General features: G+C 44.7%; 2 protein-coding genes and 1 long non-coding RNA gene across 5 annotated transcripts; 1 reads left to right on the top strand and 2 right to left on the bottom strand.

Moving 5' to 3' along the window:
* Positions 1 to 1,041: 1,041 nt before the first annotated feature.
* On the bottom strand, positions 1,042 to 9,460 carry POU2AF3 (POU class 2 homeobox associating factor 3). Its single transcript, XM_008536633.2, has 5 exons — positions 9,322 to 9,460; positions 8,775 to 8,869; positions 4,734 to 4,788; positions 3,099 to 3,328; positions 1,042 to 1,712 (listed from the first exon to the last, which is right to left on the bottom strand). Exons 1-5 carry the CDS (start codon positions 9,347 to 9,349, stop codon positions 1,341 to 1,343), a joined length of 780 nt encoding a protein of 259 aa, XP_008534855.1. The 5' UTR covers positions 9,350 to 9,460; the 3' UTR covers positions 1,042 to 1,340.
* Positions 4,227 to 13,747, top strand: LOC103561824 (uncharacterized). Of its 3 annotated transcripts, XR_547546.2 has the most exons (4): positions 4,227 to 4,890; positions 5,589 to 5,961; positions 6,917 to 9,962; positions 10,732 to 13,747. It is a non-coding gene; the product is annotated as an uncharacterized lncRNA (long non-coding RNA). The 3 variants fall into 3 exon arrangements; XR_011540843.1 differs by lacking the exon at positions 6,917 to 9,962 and having other exon boundaries at positions 4,232 to 4,890; XR_011540842.1 differs by lacking the exons at positions 6,917 to 9,962; positions 10,732 to 13,747 and having other exon boundaries at positions 5,589 to 6,149.
* A 6,273-nt stretch (positions 13,748 to 20,020) lies between these two features.
* Positions 20,021 to 22,821, bottom strand: POU2AF2 (POU class 2 homeobox associating factor 2). The gene is made up of 2 exons (XM_008536635.2): positions 22,407 to 22,821; positions 20,021 to 21,172 (listed from the first exon to the last, which is right to left on the bottom strand). Exons 1-2 carry the CDS (start codon positions 22,692 to 22,694, stop codon positions 20,771 to 20,773), a joined length of 690 nt encoding a protein of 229 aa, XP_008534857.2. The 5' UTR covers positions 22,695 to 22,821; the 3' UTR covers positions 20,021 to 20,770.
* Between the last annotated feature and the right edge of the window lie 4,706 nt (positions 22,822 to 27,527).

Genomic DNA, 27,527 nt, shown 5'->3' with positions numbered 1-27,527 from the left:
GATGATTCCTCAGGTTCCTGAGCAATCTTTCACAAGTGGTGGCTCAGACTTTTCACCCCCAGAGAGTGAGGAAAAAGCATAGCTTTGGTGTCCTTCAGACCCAAGCTCTGGGGCTTATTGGCTGAGTGACATTGGGCAGGTGACTTAACTTCTCTGAGCCTCAGACTCCTCATTTTGTTGGCAATGTTGTTGTGAAGATTAGATGAGATGTGTGAGAAGCCCTGAGACAATTCTGGCACACAGGAAGGGCTCAGAAAATGGTAGCAGTGTCCAGTGCCAAAGGTACCGGTATTGCTGCCATTGTGTTGAATCTTGGGACATGGGAAATGCCCCCTAGACTTTACTGCAGGCACTAAGTCCTGTGCCTTGATGCCCTCCGCAAATAGGGTTTGACAGTATAGTCTAGCATAGGTAGCTTAAGTAACTCCTTTTTCATCTTGAAAGACGGTTGGGCTCGTTTAAATAGATTAATCAGAGGAAGTAAACGCTGAAATTCAGTTGTAAACAACATGGTCGATTCTATAAATCAATCTGTAAGTACGAGGGATGCATATTTAAGGACCTAATGCAGAAATTCACATACAAGGTAACAACGAATTCCAAACATCGCCTGCATGGCAGCTCTCAAGAGAAGGAAGATCAAGTATTTGCCCAGAAAGTTTACAAAACAATACTTTGGAAATGAAAAAGAGTTATCTACAAGTTAACATTGCTGTAGGTAAGATGTGCTTTTTGGTCATATTAACATTTCATTGACTAATGCTAGGTATGAGAGACTGATGGTTCATAAATATCATTCTGTGATGTTGCTCCAAGATGTACGCCCTTCTTTAGAGGTGAGGCTGACTTTCATTTTTCAGCCATCACAGCTATGTCTACTCCGTCGCCATGGGACCTAAGGCATCCCATCACATTAAAATAATTTTAAATTCATGAATAAGTGAGATCAAACTACCACAGAGTAATTAGTGATTTCTAGAATTAACGGATATTAAAACCAATTGGAAACTACCACTAGAAAATTTAAAAAATAAATCAACATTTAATAATACAAAATTATTTATTAGTAAAAAAATTAGAATTTGTTCGTTACACAGAAAAGTAAAACAATTGAGTATTCCCTACAAAAATTTTAACTATCAGCATACAAAGTAGGAGTGGAATCATGACCAGGTCTGAGGACTTCATGTTAATGCCTAAGTTAGCATCAGAAAATTGAAAATGGTGGCACGTAAGCTGTGCTTGGATATTTTGTTAACAGGTCGCACATCTCGGTTGTCATTTGGTGTGGTAGAAAAATAGATATACACATGCCATGTTCCAAATGAATGTAATCTCTATTAACTATAGCAAATGTCACAGTTTGTTTCCCTCTTATAGAAATCACTGGTTCCTGCTGCTGAGGGAGCAAAGTTCACACAGTCTGTGCTGGGATAGGAAAAATACTCTGACGCTCTGATGGTGTCCAAGTGTTCTGCCTCACAGGACGCACAGTAGCAGACCGAAGTGGCGGCCGAGGAAAAGCAGTCGTACTGGGCATGTGAGGGCAAGAGAGGGTAGGAATAGTCTTCTGAAGGATAGCCGCAGTTTCTGGTGTCCAGAGAAGGGGGGCAATTGTAATTCTCTGGAGCATATGAAGGTAGCTGAGCCGGCGAGTAACTGCAGTCTAAGGAACCAGAGAGAGTGGAGGAATCCGAAGGCGATTCTGGGGTCTAGAGAAACAAAAACCAAGGAACAAAGAGCTTGATAACTTAGACAGGATTAAAAGAACTGAATAGAGTGGATTTATTAACTCAGGGTAAGAATACTAGGGATAGGAAAAAAACACAACAAAACCCAAGCCAACCCAAGTCTGCAGAAGTAATTTTCTTTGCTTACTACGTGATTTCATGACACCACATTCTCTATTTACCTATTTCTTTCCCAACAATAAATTGCCTTGCTCTGCTGGCTTCCTTTGTTATAACCATACTTAATAGGATGCTTTGTCCTTAAACCACAAAATCCCATTGTGCTGCAAGTCACCTGCACATCAGATCCTGCTGTGTGCCACAATATAAGCTGCAGGTGGCACCGTGGATGTTTCTCCACACCCTTGACTGTGGAGGACGAAGGGAACACACTCAGGTAGAACTGGGATCCTCAGTGATCCAGTGTCTAGGAGACTCCAGGATGCGAAACTACTCTTATTGTCACTAAAGTCTTGTCCCCTGAAGAGAAAGGTGCCTTCTGCTTTCTTTTAAGTTGGTGGGTCTACAATTATTCCTGAGAGAGCCTAACTTGGAAGCTGGAAGAGAACTGGATGATTGGGGCCCTGTATGCATACTCTTGTGCAGTTAATTTCTTATCCCCTTAAAATTTAGTCTGGTACCTACACAGACTTTTGACAAACAAAGAGAAAAAAGAATTTACATTTTTTTTAAATTTACTTTTTAAGGTTAAAATAAATTATGTGACTACCTAAAACAACTGACTTCTGCTACTGGAACCCTTACTCCATTTTAAAGGATAACACACTTTCAAACATTTGAGGTCCATCAGGAACAGACAAGCCAAATTCTTTCAAGTACTTGGGCTTCATTTTTTACCAACCATCTCAGACCCAAATGAGTTCTTGTGCCTGTTGCAGATAAAACAACCGGTTAGTCGAACCAGTTCAGTGTCAGAATAAAACAAAAACCCCTTATCAGAATGACAGCTTGGTACTGTGTAGAAACAGCCTTAATTCCATTTTCAAGAACTCAAAAATGCAAGGGCCATTGTTTAAATTAGTGATTTCCAAATAAGTAGATGTCTTAACTTTACAACTTTATACACATTAAATGACTATTGCCAGGAAGCCTTTTTATTGCCACACACCAACTTACTTGGGCGTAGCTGACTTGGGAAATCATAATTACTGCACGTGTGTATCCAAAGGTTTGTGCCCTGCAATGTGTGGCTATTTCTACCTCCACTGAGTTCTAAATAGCTGTCTGCTTGTGTCCTAGATAATTTCCTTGTTGATAGTATTTCTGTGATTTCTCATGAGATGATGCAAACTCTCTTACAAAGCATTAAGCAATAATCAGGTTTTGTAAAGAACTGAGATACATTACCAGGCTCTGGTTGAAGCAGAAAGGGGCAGCTTGGAAGCTGTCTGGGAAATAGTGTGGAGTACTTTGCATGGAATTGAGCGAAGGGTCCGAGTGTGTCTCCGTCTGAAGGTAGGAATCAAAGATCTGGTCGAGGCAGCTCGGGTTTTCTTCACAAGAAACACAACTGGAAAATTCTCGGGGTTGAAAATAATTAGGCGTGGAAGAAATCGGCTCAGGCTCAAAACACTGTCCTAGCAGAGAAAGGAAACAACAGATTTTTTGTTTATAAATGGCACTTATGGATTTGAATGGAGTTCTAGCCTACACTCTGAATATTTACTACATCTAGGGGAAAGGGGGGCTTAAGAAGTTCTCAAAAAGTAAACAGGCAAACAATTCCGAGTTTTTAGTTGCCTCAGCTAATTCAAGTCTCAAGGAAATGAATCTGGTTAATAATGTGGAAACTGGCTGTAAATTTGGCCCAGGGCAAAAACAAAAGAACAGCGATCCAACCTGTGTCCAACTGTCACAGTCAAATAAAGGCTCAAGTCTCCACTTTCTTGGACTATAAAGCATCTACATCTAATGCTTATCTTGGAGTTCAAGTGAATCTCTCAGAAACAGCTGATAGAGTTTGAAGCTTTAGGAAAAGTTCTGCTGCCAAGGGAAAGAATTCTCTTGATTAAGGGTTATTGCTTACCTAAACTTTTCACGTTTAGTTACTTAAAATTTGAGGATTGATACAAATGGCAACACAAATTATAAAAATGGAAACCAGGAATGTAGACTATATATAAGTATTACTTGTTTTAAATTTCAAAAAGCAAAAATATTTTCTTAGCAAACATGTTAACATGATAATAAAATTAATATGAGTTAAATACCAAACAAGAATAATTCTGAAAACATGATTCCTTTTCCATTTTGGTATTAATAGGCCTGATTTGTGATTATTATCCGTAAGTGCTCAAAGAAGATAGGTTTAGAGTGTGTCCATCAGAGGGACGGCAGAACGCTAGATTATTTGAAGTCTCAGGTTTCCGTTAAGGCTAAGTTAAAGTGGCACATTCAGTGGGGAGCTCCCACAAGCACAGGTTTCCTTACATATGACCTCCTTAAACTCTTAGCTGCTGAGTGGCATAGGTAGGAGTGTTTATGTCATAGAGTTATTCGTATTGGGCTGAGAAAATTTACACTTGTTTGAACTGCTTTCAGGGAAGAGAGAAAAGAAGGAGAAGGAAGCCTCTGTCGGTTAGAAACTAAATGAACAAGAGGAAAGGCATTATTCTAGGATCTCAGAATGTTCTGTATTCCATCTCATAATACACTAAAAAAGATAACAAGTTTCTGAAAACAATTCTGATCTTTTAATCAAGCTTAGGTACTTGGAGATGAGGACCTGGAATAAACGTGAAGAACGGACTCTTGGGGTAGAGTAGAGAGCAGAGAATAGACAGTTCAGAAAGGAGGACAAAATTTTGCATTTGTTTCCTTGCTGGGTTTGCATCTGGAGTGACTATGCCTTTTTCACCTTCTGATTGGTTGGATTCCAATTAAATGGTGGTGCCTCTCTTAAGCCCTAAATCAAGCACTGAGAGACTGTCGAGATGGACCTTTGAGAGTTTTTGAGGGAATTGTAACACTGGCTGTACTGACCTGCAGGAGATGGTGCAACTGGGTCTGAAAGCTGGACACTGTTGCCTCCAGACAGCTGCCAAAGCAAGAATAGGACCATAAAGCAAAGTGAATTAAAAGTTCCATAAAGGGAAACTTAAGACATCTTGACGTGAACTATGTCGCCTTCTACTCTAAGGTAAGCCAGGTTCTTTCTTCTGAAAAGACTTACTGTTGTTAAATACAACCAATGTTATATTTTATTTAGATGCAATTTTTATGTTTGCTTGGGGGTTTTTTCCTAATGTCAGATTCTCCCATTTAAATTTTAAAGGTTATTAATTTTGATAAAAAATTAACTTAAATGATTTTTATATTACATAGAAATGTGACAGTTTGAGAAAACTCAGTAAAGAGCCTTTCTAGTAAGCAATTTAATTTAAAATTAATAAGAACTAACACTTTAATCCCGACTATCTATAACTTAGTCAATTATTTTCCTCAAAATTTTCACATAAAGTCTGGCTGCTTAGCTCCAGGAGTTTGTTTTCCTAAAAGGACACAATTCCTAACATTATGAATCCTGGAGAGCTCAAAATATTCACATGTTCTTACTAGCCATGAAATACTAAAGTGAAAAATATTTTCTTAAAGCTGTGACCAGTAAGCTGGAGCCTATCTACATTCTAGTTAAAGGTCAGGAAATATTTCAACTCTTTGTATTTTTTCTTTTTTTTACTATTTTCTATAAAAGTTGCTTTTTTTCACTACTATATTTAAATACTTGAAGTTTATGAGACCGTTCCTTATAACTATTTAAAGTCAGGCAGCCTTTATCTTCCAGTTGAATTGATAATTGTACTAACGGAGTAATTGAGGAATTTTTTTCCCCCTTAGGTTGGAGGTGGTGGCTTTAAAGTTTAAAGGACCAGCAGGGCTCTGTGATTCTGTGCTGGGAAGCCCAGCTCCCCGCACCTCTCCTGGGTTACAGGGTCTACTTACTCCTGTACACCTAGCCACTGGGAGACCGCACAGTCAGCCACTGCTGAAACAGGAGGTGGTAATTTTGAAAATGATCCATGCAGTAATGTCATGAACCAGGAAGCTGGAATCCTTCACCAGCTCTTTATGCAAATATCTGGCTGCAGCTTGAGCTAAAGTACTTGGACGGAGTGGGTTTTAAAAAATCTGCTTCATTGTAGAGCGCTCATTAACCCCATTCCTCCCCCGAATGGACTGTTTGTCTGCCTCCCCACGTTATCTCCCTCAGGTATGTTTACGATATTCTACTAGATATGATCTTTCTAGTCATGGGTTCACTTTCTGCTTTGCTCCAAGAATACAAAGAAATGCACCTCTTTCCTAGATTTCAAACAGCACAGAAATCCACAATCTATAATTTATAAAAACACATCAAGACTGTTGAAAAAAATTAATAATAAAAAAGGGTAAATTATATCTTTTGATAAGTACTAACTCAAGTTTCCTTTCATCCTAAAGGTAAAAGAATTGTGTGTATGTGTGTATACGTGTGTGTGTGTGTAGCACTGTTTGCAAGGTGATCTGGCCGAAATAAGTTTTTCAATCAAATTTACAAATCTGGCACGCATGTGTTTCTCCTGGCACTGTTTAAGACCCTGATATTTGTCTCAATCTATAACTTCCATTCACGATTGCCTTCTTAAAATTTCAGATTGTGGATACTTACTCTGACTTTATAACAGGCTAAGATAAATTTCTTCTCACTTTGTATATTTGATAAAATTAACTCTCTCCTTGGCTTAAAGCTTCCCAGAGGGGTCCTTCAACCATCGAACAAATTGGAGATCCTCTCTGTTAAACCAGAAAGGTCTACACCAAGAAGCAGGCAGACATCATACCCTGGGATCTGCCATCCTTGCCTATGACTGTACCCTCACAGCTTTCCTAGAATCCAGATCCTTCTGATCGTTCCCAGTGAGGGATTGTACATCTGGCTCTTGTAATTAAATCATCTGTGTTACTCCTACATGCCTGTGAGGGCATGGGCAGACAGAATCTTCCAGGAAGCCAAGCAGAGCAGGCTTTGCTCTGCATGTTCCTGCAAGGCACTGGTTCATAAGCGCTGCTTTATTATTTCTCAGGGGGAAATTTGGAAAAACTTAGATAAGTCAAACTGCTCTAGGGAACAGATACTGGTCAGATCCACGAGTGAAATGTTTGACCCTTGCTCTTCATTCCTGCAGCTAGCTAGCAAGGGAACAGTAGCCAAACCACCCTGGAAGAGGCCAACAGCAATAAAATCGCCATGCCCAAATGAGACTTCTCCAGGTGCAGCTGAAGCAGAATTCTACCATGTACCAAAGCTCCTTAACGAAAGATTACATTCTGTTATGAACATCTTGATGTTTTGCTTTTGCTCCAGAAGCATTCCCCAGTTCCCTTGTTCCTGGTTTTATTACTTTTATAACCATCTCTGAATTGAAGAGGTCGATGGTTGAGGCTACCAGACTCCTGCTCAGCACAGCTGGATCTGCAGAAAGATAAATTTAGGGGACCAATAGGTGGGAAGTTTTTTTCTATTAAGAATGAAAAGACCTTGGTCCTACTTTTAGCTCTACCACGAGTAACTGCAAGACTTTGAACTTTACCTGTAATAGATCTCTGATCTGCTTACCACCCCTGGTTGTTGTAAGACCTAAATGAAATAGAGTGTGTGCAAGCACTTTAAAAGGACCACTGTAAAACCCTCTACAAAAGGAAGGAAGTTTATTGTGTTAACTGAAATTCTGCATACAGAAGTAATCACTTCTCCAGCAAATGTACAATTTGTGCGGGTACATGCCCTATCATGGCAAACTCACACCTGATCTCAACTCTACACTCTGTGCAAAGGCTGTGAATGAACATTACTGAAGAGCTGGCTTTCAATCCTTGGCTGTAATTTTATTTTAGTTGCTTTTCAGAAATAATAATAATGATAGCTTACATTTTTGGGGCACTTACTAAGTGGAAATCTTCTGAGCGCTTTCTATGCAATAACTCATTTAACCCTCACAGAATCCTATTATCTCCAGTTTAAAGATGAAGAAACCGTGGCAAGTGAGACTGAGTAATTTGAGGATATACACCACAGAGGAGCCGAGAACTGGCCCACTGGTTCTAGAACTTGTGCTCACTGCCCCTACATCAGTAGCCTCTTCCCACAAAGGCCCATTTCATGAAGTCATGCATTGCACATAAACAGCATCAGGTACAAAAACCGTTGTGGGGCAGATGCCAATAAGCTGGAGACAAAACCAATCCTAACACTGGCAATATGGGCCCCATGTGTCATATCCTACATCCACACCCAAACCAAGCCACAAGTAATTGTATGATGAATTGCCCTCTATCAGAGGATAACCTTACCTAGTTTGTTTGGTTCTGCTGCTGCCCTGAGCGATCTTGGCAGTACTATCTGCTTTAGCACATATATAAAGTGACAGGTACCCTTGTGACTGCCCAGATCCATCTCGTCATAACTGAAACTGCTTAAGGCTTCATTACATCATAAGGAGGTGGTTCTATATCCTGAGCTGTCTCCTCTGCAGATACATGGCTCTTTCTGCTGGGAATTTCAATGCCTGGTGATTTACAGATAAATGACCTCAGAGGCTGGGTTCCTGAAGAATGAGGAGGGAAGGGGGAGGGTGTTCCACAGAGATTCCTTCCTTGAAGGGCTCCCTAAAATGAAATGGGTTTCTGGGAGGATTTTCTTTGGCTATATGAGGGCACACACACTGTCTTCCTAACAAAAGAACAACCTCCTTACCTGCTGGCTGCTCCTCACCCTGCACAGGACCAACAAACTCTTGATACTCAACTATGATCATATGAGGACTGGGCTCTCCCAAATTCTGAGCCCCACAACATGCCCCAGTTGTTCTTTGAGGCTTCCTATGACGAAGTGGGATGAAGCTGGGCACAGAAGTCATAAGAACAGTGAGGAAGGCCAGGTCTGGAGATGGTGACTGGGTTCTCAGGTGGGCTCCTGTACCTTCCCAGACCCAGGGCTAAATGAGGCTGAAGGAGTTGAGTAGTAAGAGAAGGGTTTATGCTTACGGTTCCCCCTGAGGCTGCCTGGTGCGCCCTTCTCTGCTGCAGCAGCTCCTTCACCGTGATCTTCACCCGGACACCTTGGTACACTTTTGGTTTTTCTGGGGAAAAGCAACTGAGTCAGTGGTCAAGTGCAAGTTTTGGGAGTTGGAGGTCCTCTTTATAGACTATAGCACCTGAGGCCAGGTTCCTAGGTTTGGCGAATGCAAAGAGAACGCTAAAAGACAAGTGGGAAAGAAACTCAAATTTCTCAAACTTGAAACGATGAAGCTCCAGAGGCAGGGCAGGTTTCAGGGCCCCAGTGGGAACAGAACCTCTGGAAATCTGTGGGGCCACACTCCCCAGGCTGAGCCCTATCCTTAGACCAATAGCACACAGGTTTTTCTGCTCAGGAATGTGGACACCAGTCTAGGAGATTTCCCCATCTTGGCTAACTAAGATAGGGGAACCCGGTGTTCTGGGCCCAGCCGCTGGCCTGGGAGAGGGTATTATGGACCTGGGGAGGGGCTGGGCGGTGGAGCAGGGACCCCCTCTCTGATCTGAAGCAGCTGACCTGGCCCACCCCACCGTGGTGCTCTCATTCATGTGCAAGCTTGGAGCCTCTTCTTTATCCACCAGATCAGGTGTGGCTTCTGGGGAGGCTCCGACCTCTACTTGCCCTTGGTCTGAAAGCCAGCCCTGGGGCTGGCAGCAGACAGGTGCAGTTTGGCGAGCCTTGTCCTTGGGCCGGTGAGGGACCTGCTAGACGAAACCCAGTAAAGGGACCAGGCCCGAGGACATCCCTCCCTCCATCCCGTCTATCTTTGCCTTCTGCCTTCTCTCCCTCGCCTCTTTTCTCCGCCTTTCTCGCTCTCCATCTTTTCCTCCTCCCGCCTTCGGCCCGGCTCCTGCTCTCCCTGCTTCTCTTCCCTTCCCACCCCCTCCTTTCTGGGGCAGGCATCTCTCCGCCGCGCAGGGAGCCTCCGAGGCGAGTCCGCACAGCGCGAGCTCCGGGGAGGCCGGGCCGGGCTCCCGAGGATCGCGCCTCCGTCTGGGGGCCGCCCTCCGAAAGGGGCCGCCCCCGGGGCTGGCGGGCCGGGTGGAACCGGCCTGGCTCGCGAGAGAGTCCAGGCGCGGGCCGGAGGGGTCGGCGGGGAGGGACGCCCCGCGCCGGCAGCGGGGCAGCGCAGCCTCGGGCGGGCCCGCGGAGCCACAGTGAGTAGGTTGGGCCGGGCCGCCAGGCCACGCCGGGCCGGGCGGGCGAGCTTCCCAGGTGGGGGGTGGCCGGAGGAGTCCAGTGCGACTCCGGCCCTGACCTCGACCCTGGAGTGAGCGCTGGGGGTATGGCGCGGGGAGGGGCCGGGCCCCGCGCCTTGGGGCGGCCGCGCGATCAGCCTGGTGGCTTGGGGACAGTGCCAGGCCGCCAGCGCCTCGCCTGGTCACTGCGGAGACCGCAGCTGGACAGGAGGGAGCCCCCCTGGCCAGGTTCCGGGAGCTAGGGGTCTCCCCAGGAATGGAGGTTGCTCTAGGCGTCGCCCAGACACAGGGAATCCCGTGCCGGCCCTCAGGGCCAGGGCGCCGCGCCCTCTCCGCGGTCCAGTCCCCCGACTTGCCGCCTCGTTAGCGGCTCTGCAGACAGCGGGCGCGGCTCGGGGTCCCACAGGGACCGCCAGCGCTCAGCCGTGTGCTGCCGGCCCGCCCTGCTCGCGTCCGGGGCTCACCGTGAGCCTCTAGCTCCCCCCGCCGCCGCCTCTGGGCGCGCAGAGTCCGCGCCTCAAAGCCCCAGGGTCACCCCTCTGGCAAAGGGGGAGGGCGGGTGGGGGGACCGAGGTACAAGGACGTTTGCAGTGGCCAACTGGGCCTCTGGACCTCTGCCCTTGGGAGCAGGTGCCGAATGGGAGCGGCCACAGAGTGGCCCGGGCCTTCTCAGGATCCCCGGCTCATCCTTGCATGCCCTGACTTTGTGCCTCTCTGTTCTGTGCAGGAGAAGCTGTGGAAATACGCCGGGATCGAAACGCCCCTGGCCCACATGACCCCACCCAGGGAGAAGCAGCCGAGAGTTACCGGACATCGTGGTCAGCAGAAGCTGGGCCGGTGGCTGGGTGCTGCAGCTGCAGGGACTCAGTGCCTAGGAGGGCTCCTGTGCAAGGAGAGAAGCAGAGATGCAACATTTTTAAAGTTTCACAAAGCATCCAGCTGCACTCAGGTTCCTGGAGCAGGAGACAAACAGAATTAATGTTTTATACCTTCGGGTATAGGTTTGAGTTTTTTCCCCCTCATGCCAAGTATTTAAAACCTCTAGAAACCCATGATTTGACAATCAATGATTGCGCGATACTTTCAATTTGAATATTCAAAGGCTTAACAAAATGGACTATCTTCTGCAGAAATCCTGCACACAGGCACCCCACAGAGAGTCCAGAGAAACAGGGAGTGAGACCCCTTTGAGTCCTGGCCCTTGCTTTTACTGTATTTTCAGCATTTTTCCCACCTTCCCACAGGCAGAGCAGGAGTCCTCAAAGATGCTCTGTATTTCTGCCTCAAAGGCAACTCCGGGGGCCCTGAGGGACTTCGGCTGCCCTTCATGACCACTTGAGCCAGGCTGGCCAGTCACACTGATTCCCACATCCCCAATCTCCATTTTAAGGGCAAATCTCAGGTTTTGGGGTGTGAACATGGCAGCCAGTAGGTATGGCATGTCAGAAAGTTATGTGGGCCCAGGTTGCAGGCCGGAGGCCCGGCAGGGGCCTTAGCTCTGGACCTCGTCTCCTTCTGGCCCCGCCTGGCCACGTGCCAGCTTCCCTGCCCTTTGTGCCACTTTCTGTCTGGACCCCAGACGCTGGGGTTTCTACAGAGAATACCTGCCCATTAAGACCCTTTGCTCCTCCCCAAGGAGCTGGGGATGCACGTGGGGCCTAGCCTTTCGCAGATTTTCTAAGGCTGGTGTTTCTTCGCTGGGAAGTTCCCTCTTCTTTCCTCCTCCTCTCTCTAGAGCCATCCCTGCCTTTTTGTTGCAGGAGCGTGTGTCTAGAAACAGTGGTAAGCTTGCCTCCTACTCATTTTAGCTGAAAGGACATGGATTTGTGTTCCAGCCTTCATACTTGGAGGTGAGGTCAGGCTGCCCCCTTGGTCCAGGCCCGAGCCTGTCACAAGTGACCGGGACTGTACTGGGTTATGTTCTCTAAGCACTTGCTCTGCCTCTCTCGTGCTTGAGAAGACAGGAGTGGTCTAGAGAGGGAGCAAGTACCAGGCCAAATCCTCTCCTAGCCCCCAAGGGGCTGGGGCAGCCCTGGAAGGCAGAGAGATAGGGTGGGGTTCCCTTTGCAAGTAAGCCAAGACATTCCCATGATGCCAGGCCAGGTGATGGTTAGAGGCCTCTGCTCTATGTTCCCTAAGTTCTCTGAAATGCAGAAAGTGGAGTTGAGCCCCATGGGCCACCAGAAAAATACCTGAATGCTCTCCAATGTGTCCCATGCAGGGTGGAGCATTCAGAGATGGGAGAACAGGGGTCTCTGAGAGTGACAAGACACCAGAGTCTGTTGCAAATAAGCCAAGACATTTCCCTGATGCCAGGCCAGGTGATGGTTAGAGGCCTCTGCTCTATGTTCCCTAAGTTCTCTGAAATGCAGAAAGTGGAGTTGAGCCCCATGGGCCACCAGAAAAATACCTGAATGCCCTCCAATGTGTCCAATGAAGGGTGGAGCATTTGGAGATGGGAGAACAGGGGTCTCTGAGAGTGACAAGACACCAGAGTCTGTGATGGATAAGGCTTGCTTGGCCCCTGAAGCCATGTCTCTGAGGGAGGGGATGAGAGCTGGTAACACCTGAGTGGTACCTGCCATTGGAGGGCAGGATGGGGTGTGTTTGTCTCCAGCCCAGCTGGAATCTGTCAGCTTCTGGAGCCTTTTCCCCCAAAGGTCCCTGAGCCTGTGTCCTGAGTTTTCTTGGTGGACGTCAGGCCTGAGGCAGAGTTGGGAGGAGGGGAAGGACATTGGGAGTTGTCCTTCCTCCCTGCCCTCCCCTGCCTGGGCACTGCTCCTCCTGAAGGGACAGTGAGCAAAGCAACGTGGAACTGGGGACATCTCTTGTCCTCCTAGCTTCTTCCATTACTTCTTTTCTCTTTTGTCCTCCTAGCTTCTTCCATTACTTCTTTTCTCTTTTGTCCTCCTAGCTTCTTCCATTACTCCTTTTCTCTTTTGTCCTCCTTTTTGTTTTACGCTTACTTTGGGGTTTGCTTTTTAAAATCTCCCTCTTTGTCCTTTCTGTTTATTTTTTTCCGAGATTCTTTTTCTTTGTTTCTCTTCCTGTCACTGCTTTCCTCCATCTCTTGTCTGCATTGTTTTTTTTCTCTCTGGCCCCTTCTGCGTCTCTTTCCCCCTGTTCTGGGGTGCCATCTCATTTTTTCAGGCTTAATCTCCTTCCAAGCCTCTCCTTTTGCGTGGAGATGGGCAGGGACAGAGGGAGGCCACTGAGGTCCCTTGGCAACATCGTTGAGGTTGATGCTGATGACTGGCTGCCCTGTAGGAAGGGCAGGCAGGGGTTGGGTCAGCTCCCTAGAAGTCTTTAGGGACAGCGAAGAATTCTTTGTCCCTTCCTCCAGGAGCCTCTGCCTGAACCTTGCAGCAGTTCTGGGGGCTTCTATGTTGGTCCCTGCTGCTGGGATGGATGTTCTAGAGTGGTTGCTGGCCAGCAACTATAGAAAACTGGGTTTCCCATGGCCTGAGCCCTATTTTGAGAAAGAACTTCCTATTTTTTAGCCCAACATTAAGGAGTTTGGGTTCCTGCTGTTCCTGTAATTGCAAAACCCCAGCAGAGTCATAAGAGCCAAATGCCATGCTGGTGGGGGTAAGGGAGAATCCTTTCTGAATGCGGCCTGTGAATCCTCCTTACAGGTCTGCGTGTGTCAGGAGGCCTGGAGCAACCAGGGCTACACTGAGACCCCACAGAGTTGGATGTTCCTCTTAGGAGACTGGTAAAAGTTGTCATTTATTGAGAGGTTATTGGATGTCAGGCACTGTATTGTATTGTATAGCTTCCCCATTTTGCAGATGAGGAAACAAGCCTGGAGGGGTCAGCAGGATGCCCAAGATTATCGAACACAGAAATGGCAGGAGTGGGAATCAAACTTTGATAACTCTGACGCTAAAACCCTTGTTCTTAAGTAGTGTTGTCTTCCTGATGTCTTAGAGCAGAGGCTTTCAAACTCACTGGGCTTCAACCCACAGTAGGAAATTCATTGTATATGTTCACATACTGTCTCTATAACTATATTTTATATTTATAAAACAAACTTTTCATGAATAATCCACACCTATGTATATGAGGCACTCTGATATATTCTGTTCTATTCCATCTTTTCCGTTTCATTGTATTTATGAAAAGTATATGTTGCTTGGGAGTCACTAAGATAATTTGATGACTCACTGGTGAGTTGTGACTACCATTAGAAAACTACTGCCTGGAAGCTATGCAGACAGACTTGTCGATGTTGTGCCTGTGAAAACATTGTGGTGAGCTGTTAGTCTGGCTCTCAGGGTATGTGAGGATGTGAAGGCAGTGCAGCCCATTGACTTGAGAGTGTTCTGGAGACACCAGAACCCTGAGGAAGAGGCTGGCTAGAGGTGAGGGTGACCTGTGAATTTATGATGCTAATTCCAGTTTGTGCTTCACAGCCTGGGAATTCTTTCCTCTTGCTGGGGACATTGTCATCTCCAAGGTGTCTGCCCTGAAGTCCTGATAATCATTTTGGGGATTTAATAAAAGTGAAAAAAATGTTGTGGGCTTTCCAACAGGCTTTAACAGGCCCACTTGCTTAAAAACATGACCTATGGTCCTGGTGTGTGGATACTGGAAGGGATCTTTGAGGTGCTGAGAGAGACTTGGGGTCTTTTTACAACATCCCTGCTGGTGGTCGTTCAGCCTCTGGCTTCCTCCACTGCTTAGCTGAGCTCCTGGCCCGTAGTACATTTGTGTTGAGGAAATGGGAGCTCTCTATTTGTAAGGCAGCCTGTTCTCCTGTTGGACTGCTTTAAATATAATGATCACTGATTGCGCCCAAATACAATTGTGTATTAATTGAGCACCAACTATGTACCAGTTATGGTATGGAGCACTAAGAATACTAAGATAAGTCTTGGTTTGTGCCATCAACTGCTCTGTGATGAACACAGAATAGCTGTTTTCCCACTTCCACACTACTGTTTCTCCATTATCTGTTTGTTTGGTTCATTCATTGGTTCATTCATTCATTTATTCATTCAAGCATATACTGATTATCTCCTCTGAGCGGGCCCAGCGCTGAGCCTGAAGAGGTCATGCCCATCCCTGTCCTCCACCTCAAGCCTTCTCCTTTTGAGGCTCACCGTCTGTAATTTCTCTAGTTCCTCATAGGTTATAGTTTTTCAGATCTCTGAGCCACTGAGCTCAGAAACCCTTTAGTTTGTCATTGACCTTCTTAAAGTCACTGAGCACCCAGAATAAAGGGAATAGAATAGGTTTCTTTTTAAAGTTTTAAACTGAATATTTAACTGAAGATTTTTGGCAGGCTTTTGTATGCAAATGACACTGCAGAACACTATATTTTTCTCCCAAAGTAGGAGATTTTGTTAAACTTAGACACATGAATATGAAAAGACTTTCAGTAGAAAGAAAAGGGAGTTTATTCCCTCCAGATTTGACTACTGCTCTAAATTCTCTTTATTAATGCAAAGTTCTTTTGTCACTCTGGCTTTGGGACACTGTTACCAAGCCTTGTGGGAAATATCAAGTTCCAAAAACACGGAGGAAACAAGTAGTTACTGGGTCCTAGAGTGAATGTTTGGTCCGTATGAAAATGACCAGGACGACTGTTAGATGGAGATTATTTAATGAGTTGTGCTAAGTAAGTCTCTTCCCATAAAACATATTCAAAGTTTTAAATTTTCCTTAAGAGGCTTCTATGGGGGAACAGGCATTTGATAATTTCTCATCTAAATAAAGAAAATACCATCAGACGCTGCTTGAAAAGTTCATCCTTTACTGAAAACATTTTTATTATGCAATATTAAGGCATACAAAAACATATAAAGAATACCATGATAAAAATCTATGAATATATTATCACGGTTGGAAATAAAACAGTCGAGTGATCTTTAATTTATGACTAAATTGATTTATTACACATTGAACTTTTGGATTATTCTACTCAAGAGGTTTGGTTAGGGAGAAGGTTAGCAGGGACATCTATCAATTTTCGTAATGCAAAAGACCTAATTCTTAGACATTATTTGTTTTGTCCACATTTTTTCCCTTTTGGAACTTATAAAATTTTTTTACTCTTCTTTCCTTTTAGCTTATAATGTACTGATAATGACAGTGCATATTGCAAACCCATAATTTGTCAGAGGTTATGATTATAGGACACTTTTATATCAAAGATCAGAGGTAACTTAGTGTCATCACTTACAAATAATTATAGAAGATTTTAATTATGATTTACTTAGGCTGATTTTTTGGGATTCTAGTTCCTGATCTACTCATCATCTTTGTTTTAATCACACCAGGGATACCACCACACATTGAATAACTTTTATTTATAAGACTTAGCAATATATTATAGTACATGTAGATACTAAATGAAACATTTTTCGGTGCTACTTCAAAGGTTCAGTAATTTTCCTTCTTAAAGAAATTTAAAGACACTAAATCAATCATTTTAAATATATTATCACTAAAGCTCAATATCTACTACTGTCAGAATTTGCAGAGTGTGGTTACTGTTAAATACTAAACATGGTGAGGATTTTCTCATTCATTAGTTTCCAAGAGTGGTCACACACAGTGTCAGGGTCTAAACAGTTATTCGTCTTTGTGGTATAATTTTAGTTTGATTTCACAAAGGTTTTACTGAGTACCTACAGCATCCTGGGCACGAAGCCAGGTGCTGGGGATGTGTTGCTGAGCCATTCATGAGTCCTGCCCTTGATCAGTCTAGTTAGAGCCTCACTCGTTAGCTAGAGTGTATGATTTTTTTTTTTTTTAAAGATTGGCACCTGAGCTAACATCTGTTGCCAATCTTCCTTTTTTTCTTCTTCTCCCCAAAGCCCCCCAGTACATAGCCGTATATTCTAGTTGTAGGTCCTTCTGGTTGTGCTATGTGGGATGCCGCCTCAGCATGGCTTGATGAGTGGTGCCATGTCCATGCCCAGGATCCGAACTAGGGAAACCCTGGGCCACCGAAGCAGAATGCATGATCTTTTTTTTGAGGAAGATTAGCCCTGAGCTAACTACTGCCAATCCTCCTCTTTTTGCTGAGGAAGACTGGGCCTGAGCTAACATCCATGCCCATCTCCCTCTACTTTATACGTGGGACGCCTACCACAGCATGGCTTTTTGCCAAGCGGTGCCATATCCGCAGCCGGAATCCAAATCAGCGAACCCCGGGCCACCGAGAAGTGGAACGTGTGAACTTAACTGCTGCGCCACCAGGCCGGCCCTGAAAGCATGATCTTAACCACTTGGCCATGGGGCTGGCCCCATAGAGTGTATGATTTTGTATGTAACCTCTCTAGAGTCAATAGTTATTGAACGTGGTGTGTAAGAGGAACAGTGTAATATTATTTTGAACAGAGAGGATGCTGTGGACAGAACCTAATGAAAGAGTATAATTTTGGTGTGAAGTTGGTAGAATCACTATAATGTAATGTGACTTAAATCTTGGTCATCATTTGTTATTTTGGTTCTTTTAAATATAACTGATATTTTATTATGAATGTATTATTTAGATTTACATATTGACAAATGGATCACAAAAATTCTAGCAATACTTTTCTATGTATGTAAATATATGTTTTACTTTTGGGATTAGTAGTTCTTTTCCCCTCGTAGAATTTCTTTTAGAGTACTCCAGCACGTCAGCACTAAAGTGCTTCTTCCCTTACCACCATAGTGCCATCATACTGTATTATTAACTGAGTTGTAGCAGGCCATAATGTTCATTTAAAAGCATTTATTAAGTGAACGAGGTAAAAATGTGGTTTTCTTCTCTTACTTGGAGTTTGTGTAACAGCGTAAGAGAAACACAAACACTTTCAACTACATACTGCAATATCCATTTCAAGTGATTTATGAGAGAATTGCCCATATTCAGCTTTTGCATGGGCAAATTTTGCTTTCCACTTCTTTTTGACGTTACCCTCTGGTCAGCTTTCTTAGTAGCTTGAACTCGACATCACCATCTCTGCTTATATTGAATCTTAAGGGACCTTAAAGAGATGGCATTTTGACCCTGAGCTCTTTAATTTTCTCTAGTATTCCCAGGAAAGCTGTGAGTCCTCGAACAGTAGGTTTAAGGAAGGAGAGGGAGAGAAGAATGTGCATTTGTTTCTTATGCTGGCCTTGTGCATTATTATGAAAAGTTGCAGTTAGTTCCCGGCATGCAGTAGGAAATAGAGAGTGCTTAGAGGGGAAATGGGATAGGGAAATATAATTAATTTCCCTGTCGTGATTTTGTGGCTTGGTTTCACTTTTTAACAAAGTATTGTAAATTCCAAAAACGCTAAAACCGAACTAAATCAAAATATATGTAATATAGCAACACATTGTCAAGCTAAATAGAATTCTGAAAAATCATGTACTATTTGGAATCATTAGCACCACTCCCCACCCCCCAGCTGCTGTAGACGAGGTAACTGAAATGGATAGTAGATGTAGTATGGGCCTGTGTAGGTCTCCTTTTTATAAATTAATTTTCCAAACAGTATGAAAGGGCTTGGCTGCTTTAAGAAGGATGTGGACACCCCTGCACTCACTGCATTTACTGCCATTTCCAAGTCTGGTTGCTGAGCTCTGCTTATCTGAGAGTCGAAGTATCCTCAGATCGTGAGGAGATGAACATTATACGTGAGTAGATAACAGCGAACTAAGAAAAATGAGCATGGCTAACATTAGTGTTAAAATCAAACAAAAGTCAAGGTGATGTGGACCCATATTTATCACTTACACAACCGTTATTGTGTTGTGTGCTATTTAGTAAGAGGGAGTAAGCAGTAGATAACTGTGATTATTATAAATTTTATACAACCAATCTTGAAAAATGACTTTGAGACCCTTGTGAAGACCCCTAAATCTATAGAGATGGCCAGATCTCTTTGTTCTGATGCATAGGCCTGCTGTCCAGGTATGAGTGACACTGGATGACAGGTGCCTCTGCCAAGGATATTGGGAACCAGGACTGAGGTCCCAACTTTCATCAGACTTAAGAAAGAGCAGCTCTCTCTCCCACAGTGAAGTTGCCTCCTTCCATTGAAGAGCGAATAGTGCGCAAAGTAAAGATCAGGCTGTGAAACGAAGTGGTAGGAGGGAAGGAGTGAGGCAGGGGGCCCAGCAGGGTGCAGCCCGGAGCTGAGGACCACTAGTGCTCCTCCTTATCTGCTCCTGTGGGGATGCTCTCCCAGGAGGGAGCTGAGGGGTGTGAGGTAAAGGAAGGCTCCCTATGCAGGCATTTCTGCAGGCACTCCATAAATTAGGAATGTGCTTGCTTAACCAGAAAATACCCTTAAAGGTCTGTAGAAGGAAGAATATCAATTATTCACTTCTAAGTGAGAATGTCCTTATTAGATTTTTTTGGACTCCTATCTAGCTGAGGGAGAGCATGGGACACTGGCACAGAGGATGTGATGGAGACTGTATTGAGGGGCTTTGGGCAACAAGGTAGAAAATGAGACCATTGGGACCCCAGGAGATGGACGGAAAAGGCACTGGGTCAGGAGGCACCAGGGGCATCAGAAAAATGGGATAAAAAAAGGAAGGTGGTAGGGAGTTGGGAGGAAGAGTATGGATGCAACCTGCGGGCCTCAACTCATGCAGTGCAAAGTCAAAGTGTGTGCAGGGCATTTCTGATGGGCTTTGTCTGCATATGGGCACACTGCTTGGTGGGAATTACTCTGGGAACTTAATTGCAAAGGAATCCACACCAGTCGAACTTTCGCGAGACAGATGAATGCTTCAGATGTCAGTTTCGTCATTTATACATAGTAAGAGCTGCACGTTCTGATGGATGAGCCTGCAACAAGGTCTTCCTTTAAATGGGAGACGATGTGTGTAAAGCTACTGGTGCACACCTGACAGTACATCCCTCTCCAAAGACCTTTTGCTTCTTGGTGTTCTGTGGTCTGTTGTTTCTTGCTGGCAACCCAGTCCTGCTCTCTGTATTTTCTTTACAATGCGTGCATTCTTATTTGATCCCACAATGCCCATGTTACTGATCCACTCTGAACTGTAGGTTTATTCCATCCAAGACACAAGGTCTAGCTTATTTAAGGCTACTATTGATCAAAGAATGTTTTTGGCCTTTATTATTTTTTGGATTAGCCTAATTTTTGGACATCCTGGGCTTTAGGGCAGAGTCAAAACTATGTGGTTATGAAGCCATAGCCTCCTGACCTCATCCTATTTTAATGACAAGAAAGCATCCATATGTGGTGCCATAATTTATTACTGGGGCTTTACAAGTCACTGTAAGGAGAGAAATCTATATAATGCTTCGCACTTTAAAGCCACATGGTATAAAATGAGTGTTGTTTCATATGCCCCAATCTATATTATATTCTATGCATTCTCGCTTACTAAAGAACACTCATGGTTCACAACTAAGAAAAATTGGATAGGAAAATCAGTATGTTTTATGATTAGCATAAACTTTTTAATGTAATTTAAGAAAAAATTATCAGTGCCAAAAATGATACTTCCAAGCTAACAGAAGATTCAGAATATAATGGATTACTAAAGTTCCCAAAAGACCTCACTGTCAGGTTGTCTCACTAGAATATGGTCCCTGATATCCTGAATTAACATTGTGTTCTATTTCAGTGGGATTGTGGTAGGGAGGATTACAAATAAAATAGATGTCACCGTCCATTAACAAAGGGTGGCATGATGGTTTATCCCGAAAATCCAGTTCTGAATGAGCTGCCACACTGAAAACAATCTGTGGAATACAGACCCAAGTTAAAGAAAGGCATAGCAGAAGTCCTCTGGTGCGTCCCTCAGTAAGCTCTGCGGCATTCGTACGACCCCCACGCTGTGCTCCCGTCTTCTTTTGCCCATGCAGAAGGGTCCTGAAGGGCAGAGGTGTCTGCCTCCTCGTCGGGGGAGAGGGACACCACCTTGGGCGGCAGGTCATTCGACATCGTCATGAAAGGAGTGAAGGGGTAGGGGGGCGGGGTGGGGTACCCTGGCGTGTGGTACAGATCCTCCAGCGCATGCAGCGAGTAGGACTGAGCCCCAGCTAGGGGGGCCCCCCAGCTAGAGCTCCTGTGCTGGGCGGAGCTCCCCAACTCCAGCTGGGAGAGGCAACTTGTGCTGGGCGGCAAGATCTGCAGGGCCTCGGCGGGGACGGGGTCTGGCTGGCTGAGACCATCGGGCACCGTCTGCTCCCACGAGTCCCTCTGACGAGAACGGAAAGGGCACTGGGGTTAGTCATTAGGTGATACTCTGATGGGGAGAGATTTCCTCCCCGACAGGGGGCGCTGCTGGACCAAGGCTTCCAGAGCCGACCTGGCGTCCTCGCTCTGCTCTCCGAAACCTCCTTCCCACGCAGCGTTCCCTCTGGTGACTGACAGCAGCAGCGGAGATTTGAGTTCCCTTCTTACTCTAGAATTAGATTCCCTATATATACGAAGATTCTTTTCCCCACAAAACAGCGTTAAATGAGTGAAGTGTGAGAATAATCAAATGAACATTTATAGAGCATTTTACCATTTACAACACACTATGTCTTGGGTTCTTTTTGAGCTGCACCATGCCGGGGTCCTAGACAGCCCTTTCCACAGCGCGGTAGTCAGTGCCGGCTGCTCCTGGAAGGCGTAGGTCTCTAAACCACAGAGTGAGTTTCTGGGTGGGCTAAGAAGACCACCCTGCCCTCCGGGAGCAAAGAGCTAGGAACCTCATAGGCTTGTAGCTGGAAAGATTGGGATTCCACTCATAGCTGTGCCACTTACTGCCTTCCTGACTCTGAGCACCTCACTTTGTTCATTTGTAAAATGGGACTTTAATAACTATATCTCAAGTCGTTGCAAGTATTAAATAAACAAAGACACATAAAAGTTCCTGGCATAGAGCAGGTACTCAATAATGCTAATCCCCACCCTCTTTCGTCTAAAATCCCATCTTGAGAGATTCATTCCTTTGTGGTTGAAGGCTTTACAGTTTTCTATAAGAAGGGTGTTAGTATTCTTCAGATCATTATGAACTCCTCTTTTTGAAGGATTGCGTGAGAACAAGGTTCTATAGGGTAGAAATATTGTGGCGGAGGGGAGGCACCGGACTGGGAGGGAAGGGAAGCCCCGGCCGGGCTTGCCCTGGGAGATTACAGCCTAGCTGTGCCTGAGATGTAACTCCAGGGCTCCTTTCCTTACGTGCTAGAGGAATGATGGGGGGACATTTGGCAAAATCAGTAAAGCATTAACAAAAAGGATAAAAATCCTGCCATATTAATCGTCTCGGCCTAAACCCTGGAATACATCCTTTTTGCTGTCGTAGTTGGCATGGATCTTCGAGGAAGGCTCCTGGAGCGTATCCTGGCAGAGCGGCCTGGTTTCATCCTGGTTGCCAAGTGCACGCACTGGCCAGACGCGCGTGACCTTACCTTACACGCGAAACGTGAAATATCTGTATACTCACCAGCACGAAGTGTGTGGGGTCGCTGGGGAACGGCGGCGGCAGGAGCGGCGGCAGGGGCGAGGGGCTGAACAGAGAGCCGGTGTTGGGGGTCAGGGCCGGGGGGCGGTGGTCTCCGTAGGGCTCCGTGAAGTAGGGATCCAGGAGGGCTGGGTGGCCCTGCCCTGCGGAGGCCTCGCAGGGAAAGGGCTTCGCCGCGCCCGAGGTGCAGACGTCATTTGCAAACTGCTTAGCGTTGTGGAAGTCTGAGTCAGATAGGAAAGATCTTCTGACCCCGTAGTAACCTGACATCACTGGTGAACCTGTTGCCAAATGAAAAACAAATGGGCAAAAATTTCCTCATGGGAAAGTCAAGGCGTCTCTTGTTGCAGCTGAGTTTCTCCACGTGTGAAATGGTGTTTCTAATGTATGCCCGACACCAAGGCTAATATTTCAATAGATAAATGTCTTGAAAAGCGTTAAATATTGTTGTATTATCTCTTTTAACTGGTCCAGCCCAAATAACTATTATGTTTCAAGTTCACTCTGCCTTTGGGGATGAGTTCGCTTTAGATGGTGCACTAACTGGTTGATCATTCACTCACTCAACATACATTTATTCTGTATCTTCTATGTGCCAGGCACTGCTAGGAAGGGGTTGGGCTTAAAGAGATAAGAATAAGAATCCCTTAGCATTTACATTTTATCGAATGAAGCATCTTTGTCACGGCTTCTGAGCTCTATCCCCATATACACAGGACCGTCAACAAGGGGCTGCTTCTGGGTGTGTTGTCTGAGATGCAACATTTCTAGGTAAGGTGATGCTGTAACCCCATGCTAAATCAGAGGCAGGTTGTACTTGTCTTCTAATTCTTTGTATACTGACCTTTAACCTGGTGTCTTGCACCCAGCAGGCATGGAGAAATGGCTTGCTTGCTTTGGGATGATATGGCTTTTGTGCAGTCAAATTAGAGGACCATACACAAAAAAAGTTTTCTGGCTTTGATGAGTCTCATGTTATTTGCTGCCCTCTTGTGGCCATACTGAGTCCCTCCCTCAGCTGCCCCGGGCACTGCAAGTTTGGGAAGAGAATGTCTGGCACAGAAAGTTTCCCTTGGTGAAAACAGGGGGGAAGAAGCTGAAACTGAGGAGTCTCATTTAAGGGAAGGCCAGCAAAATGATCCCAGAAGTGAAGGGATGTGTTTGCTAAAGACGGTCTGACGCCAGAGCTCAGGTGTAGCAGGAAACATGCTATCATTTAGTACATGTTCAGGGGCATAGACTCAAGGGCTGTAAAACTGATTGTTTCCAGCTGTCGTGGGTGTGGTCTAATTAGCTAAGACCTTCACCTTGAGGTCACAGGAGGCCTGAGCTGGGAGGGAGATGCAGGTGCCTGTCTTTCTTACCTTCCCCCAACCACAGTGGACTGCTTCTGAGCTTTGTCCCTGTCCACCTTGCCCACTCTTCCTCAGGGAGAGGAGACAGACTCATCAAGACCCTCCTCCTTTGGTATCATGGCTCAGTCATACATTTCTCTGCATACACAGCACCCTGGTGTTCGCCATGTGAAGTGGCACTTCAGATTATGCTCATATTCTCTCACCTGAGTTACAACCCTCTTTCCAATTGACCTGCAAGCTCCATGGGGGCAGAACTTATGTCTCACACATTTTCTGTAAACCCAGGAGTATAACACTGTGTTCAACAATTATACGTAAATTTATTCATTCATTCAGAGGAAATCAAAATTCCTTGTAGAAACTTACAGCACCATTCTGCTCACTCCACTTTCGTCCTAAATTCTATGGCCCCACATTTCTAATCTGTTCATGAATTTGAAAGCAGCATTGGGGGTTTCATCATAAGCATACTTCCTTGGAAAGAAATTTGTGCAAGTGAAAATTAATATCAATAAATAAAGTTCTGTTTCACACTATGAATTTATCTCCACTGGAGTGGTTAAGGCTGAGAACAGAATGAAGAATCTGGAAACTAGCTGTCTAGGGTCTCATGTCTATATTTCCAATTTCCAAATAAAAACAATCACAAAGAAAAACCTCTTTGCTCTCTTAAGCATATATCTTTCTCCGTGAAAAGGAAGAATAATTCTAGAAGGTCAGAGAAGCTGCAGAAATTTTCTTCTATAGAAGGGAGCAGACACAACCGGATTCCAGTGACTGTAAATGTGATTGGGAAACACAACTCGGAGACATTCAGATATGTGAGATCTTCTACTGCTTTTATTCCTTTCCCTTATCCAGCTCTGAAGGCGACTAAAACTACTGAGAAAGCCTATGCCACTTCTGAGTTTGAGATCTGGAAGGAGTGTGTGTGTGTGTGCATGCGAGTGTGTGCACAGATCTGGGTGTGCGTAACCCTATTATTAAGAACTCCCTTTTCCATCCTCACAGGAGTCTTTTACGAGACGTAGGTACTGAAATGAATATAAAATGCTGAACTAAGTGCCTGACCTATAGAGAGCACCCAATAAATGGCTGTTCCTCCATCTGTCTGCAGGCCTCTCTCTTTCTGTCCTAAAGCAGATGCATAATCTGTTGGATCATGGTGCCAGAAAATTTCAGACATTTTTAGATTGTATCAAGGGCCTATTGCTGTTTGCTATTGCTTTTGCCCAATAAACTTCCGCTAGGCAAGGGATTAAAAGGCTGCCTTCAAGACAGAATGAATTTTAAATTCAGGGATGACTGAATGAGGTCTGTCTTCACTGATTTTGTATTTAAAAAATAACTATTTTAAAGCAGCAAAATTTTGAAAGTGTTGTAAAGTGGTTGTAAAAGAGTGGAAGCCCAAATGCCCGATTTAAACTCACAAAGGAATGAATGACTTGCTCTTTGAACTGAAGAACTCACCTGGCATCTGGACGAATGGTGACGGAGAGGAACTGACGCTGCCCTGGAAGGCAAAGAGAGCAAGTGTTTTCTTCTTTAGTTGCAAGTTTGAATCTTAGAAAACAGTTTCGGAAGATATCTTACAAGCTTTATTTTCTGATACTAAGAACCACTATTTGAGGGGTTAGTTTGAGGGGGTTCACTGAGAGTAAGAATGAAAGTACAAGAGAGCAAAGTTTCACAAGGGACTGAGAGAAACCAAAGTTTTAGATTCTGGTAAATGTGCCAAAAAGTATGGACTAGATGAAATGGAATAATTTATCCTTTGTTTTTTGCTCTTTGCATTAATATCCTTCATCAAATATATATTAAGTGATTTATATGTATTCATACATGCATACATGTGCTTGGCGTTTGGCTTCAACATTGAATGGGCACTTTTTAACTGTCTATCTTCATGTAGAGGTGACGCTCCACCAAGGGTAGGGACCTTGACTGTGACTTGTCCTCAGTGCCCGGAACAGAGCGTGGTTCATAGTAGACACAATAAAAATATGTGGAATAAAGATACAGTTCTCAAAGAACTGTGGTGTAGTGAGCATGGGAGTTTGGGGAATTTTGTTGGTTGAATTATATCCCCCCAAAAGATATACTGAAGTCCTAACTCCTGGTATCTGTGCGCATGACCTTATTTGGAAATCGGATCTTTAAAGATGTAACTAGTTAAAGTAAGATGTGGTCATACTGGATTAAGGTGGGCCCTAAATCCAATATGACTGGTGTCCTTAGAAGAGGAGAGACACCCAGAGACGCAGTCATGGGGAGAAGGCCATGTGAAGACAGAGGCTGAAATTTGAGTGATACAGCCTCAAGCTAAAGGACACCAAGGATTGCCAGCAGCCACCAGAAGCCAGGAAAAGGCAAAAAAGGATGCTCCCCTGGAGTCTTCAGAGGGAGCCCGGGTCTGTAGACACCTTGATTTTGGTGTTCTAGCCTTCAGATCTCTGAGGCAATAACTTTCTATTGTTTTAAGCTACCCCATTTGTAGTAATTTGTTATACAGCTCTAGGAAATGAATACAGGGAATGATGGACTGAGACAGACAATTCACTATAGTGTAAGAAGTGGCATGGCTGGGGAACAATGGGGTGAGGTGGGCATCTAAGCTGGCATCAGGCATGGGGTGGGGAACACATCCTGGAGGAGGTGATGCCAAAGCTGACCTTTGAAGGAAGGGGATCCAGGTGTGTAGAGTCTTAAAATATACAAATGCAAATTGTGGCTTCAAGACGACCAGGAACAAAGGTAAGTGGAAAATGACACTGTTGTAAAAGTTGAGTCCTCAATATCCAGTTCTTTGGATCTGAGCTCTTAGCTCTGACCCTCAAGGTCCTATAGACTCTTAAGAGTTGGAAGAGATTTTATAGAGAGTCTCATTCAGCTATCTACTCAATGCTGAAATCCTCCCCATATTATTCATACTTGGCGCCTTTAGCCTCCAGTGTTGGAAAAATCAGCGCCATCTGAGAAAACTCATTTCTTCTCTTGGGACCGCTGACTCCTACAAAGTAGGCTGAAAAGAACCACTTTCTTAATTCTAATCTCTTTGGTCCATACAGAATAAGTTTAATCCTTCAAATATTTGAAGACAACCCTCCATTTCCCAAGTGCCTTAATCAGCTCGGGCTGCTATAAGAAATACCATAGACTAGGTGGCTTTAACAACAAACATTTCTTCTATTTCTGGTGGCTGGAAGTTTGAGATCAGGGTGCCAATGTGGTTGGGTTCTTGGTGAGGACCCTCGTCCTGCTTTGCAGATGGCTGACCTCTTACAATGTCTTCACGTGGCAGAAAGAGATCATCTGTTTCACATGTCTCTTCCTATAAGGACAGGAATTCCACTCATGAGGGCTCCACCCTCACGACCTAATCACCTCCCTGAGGCCCAGTCTCCAAATACCATCACATTAGCGATTGGGGCTTCAACATTTGAATTCTGGGAGGATACAAACTTGCAGTCCATAGCACCAAGCTGGAATTCTATCTTCTCCAGGTAAAACATCCTCCAACCACTCAGAAGCAGCATAGTATTTAAAGTGAAGACTCTGGAACCAGAGTGTCTCTGTTTGAATCCCAGCTCTGCCTGTTATTAGCTGTGTGATCTTGGGCACATGAAGATTTAATGGGATCATGTATGTCAAGCACTTAGAATGTTCCTGGGATAATCAGGATATAAATGTTAGCTATTATCACTCAGATGCATTTTTATGCCCTTTATTTTTATGGTATATTCTT

The sequence above is a fragment of the Equus przewalskii genome, chromosome 6 (assembly GCF_037783145.1).
Source record: "Equus przewalskii isolate Varuska chromosome 6, EquPr2, whole genome shotgun sequence".
NCBI classification, from domain to species: domain Eukaryota; kingdom Metazoa; phylum Chordata; class Mammalia; order Perissodactyla; family Equidae; genus Equus; species Equus przewalskii.
Note: the sequence above shows the minus strand (reverse complement) of the source record. Positions and strands in the feature narration are given on the sequence as shown.

Coding starts and splice junctions, on each gene's coding strand:
- POU2AF3 (XM_008536633.2), bottom strand. CDS start 9,349: ATGAGAGCACCACGGTGGGGTGGGCCAG. Junction 3,329..4,733: donor AGTTGCACCATCTCCTGCAG/GTCAGTACAGCC, acceptor TTTCTCTGCTAG/GACAGTGTTTTGAGCCTGAG. Junction 1,713..3,098: donor TCTGCTTCAACCAGAGCCTG/GTAATGTATCTC, acceptor TTGTTTCTCTAG/ACCCCAGAATCGCCTTCGGA.
- POU2AF2 (XM_008536635.2), bottom strand. CDS start 22,694: ATGTCAGGTTACTACGGGGTCAGAAGATCTTTCCTATCTGACTCAGAC. Junction 21,173..22,406: donor ACCCCACACACTTCGTGCTG/GTGAGTATACAG, acceptor CGTTCTCGTCAG/AGGGACTCGTGGGAGCAGAC.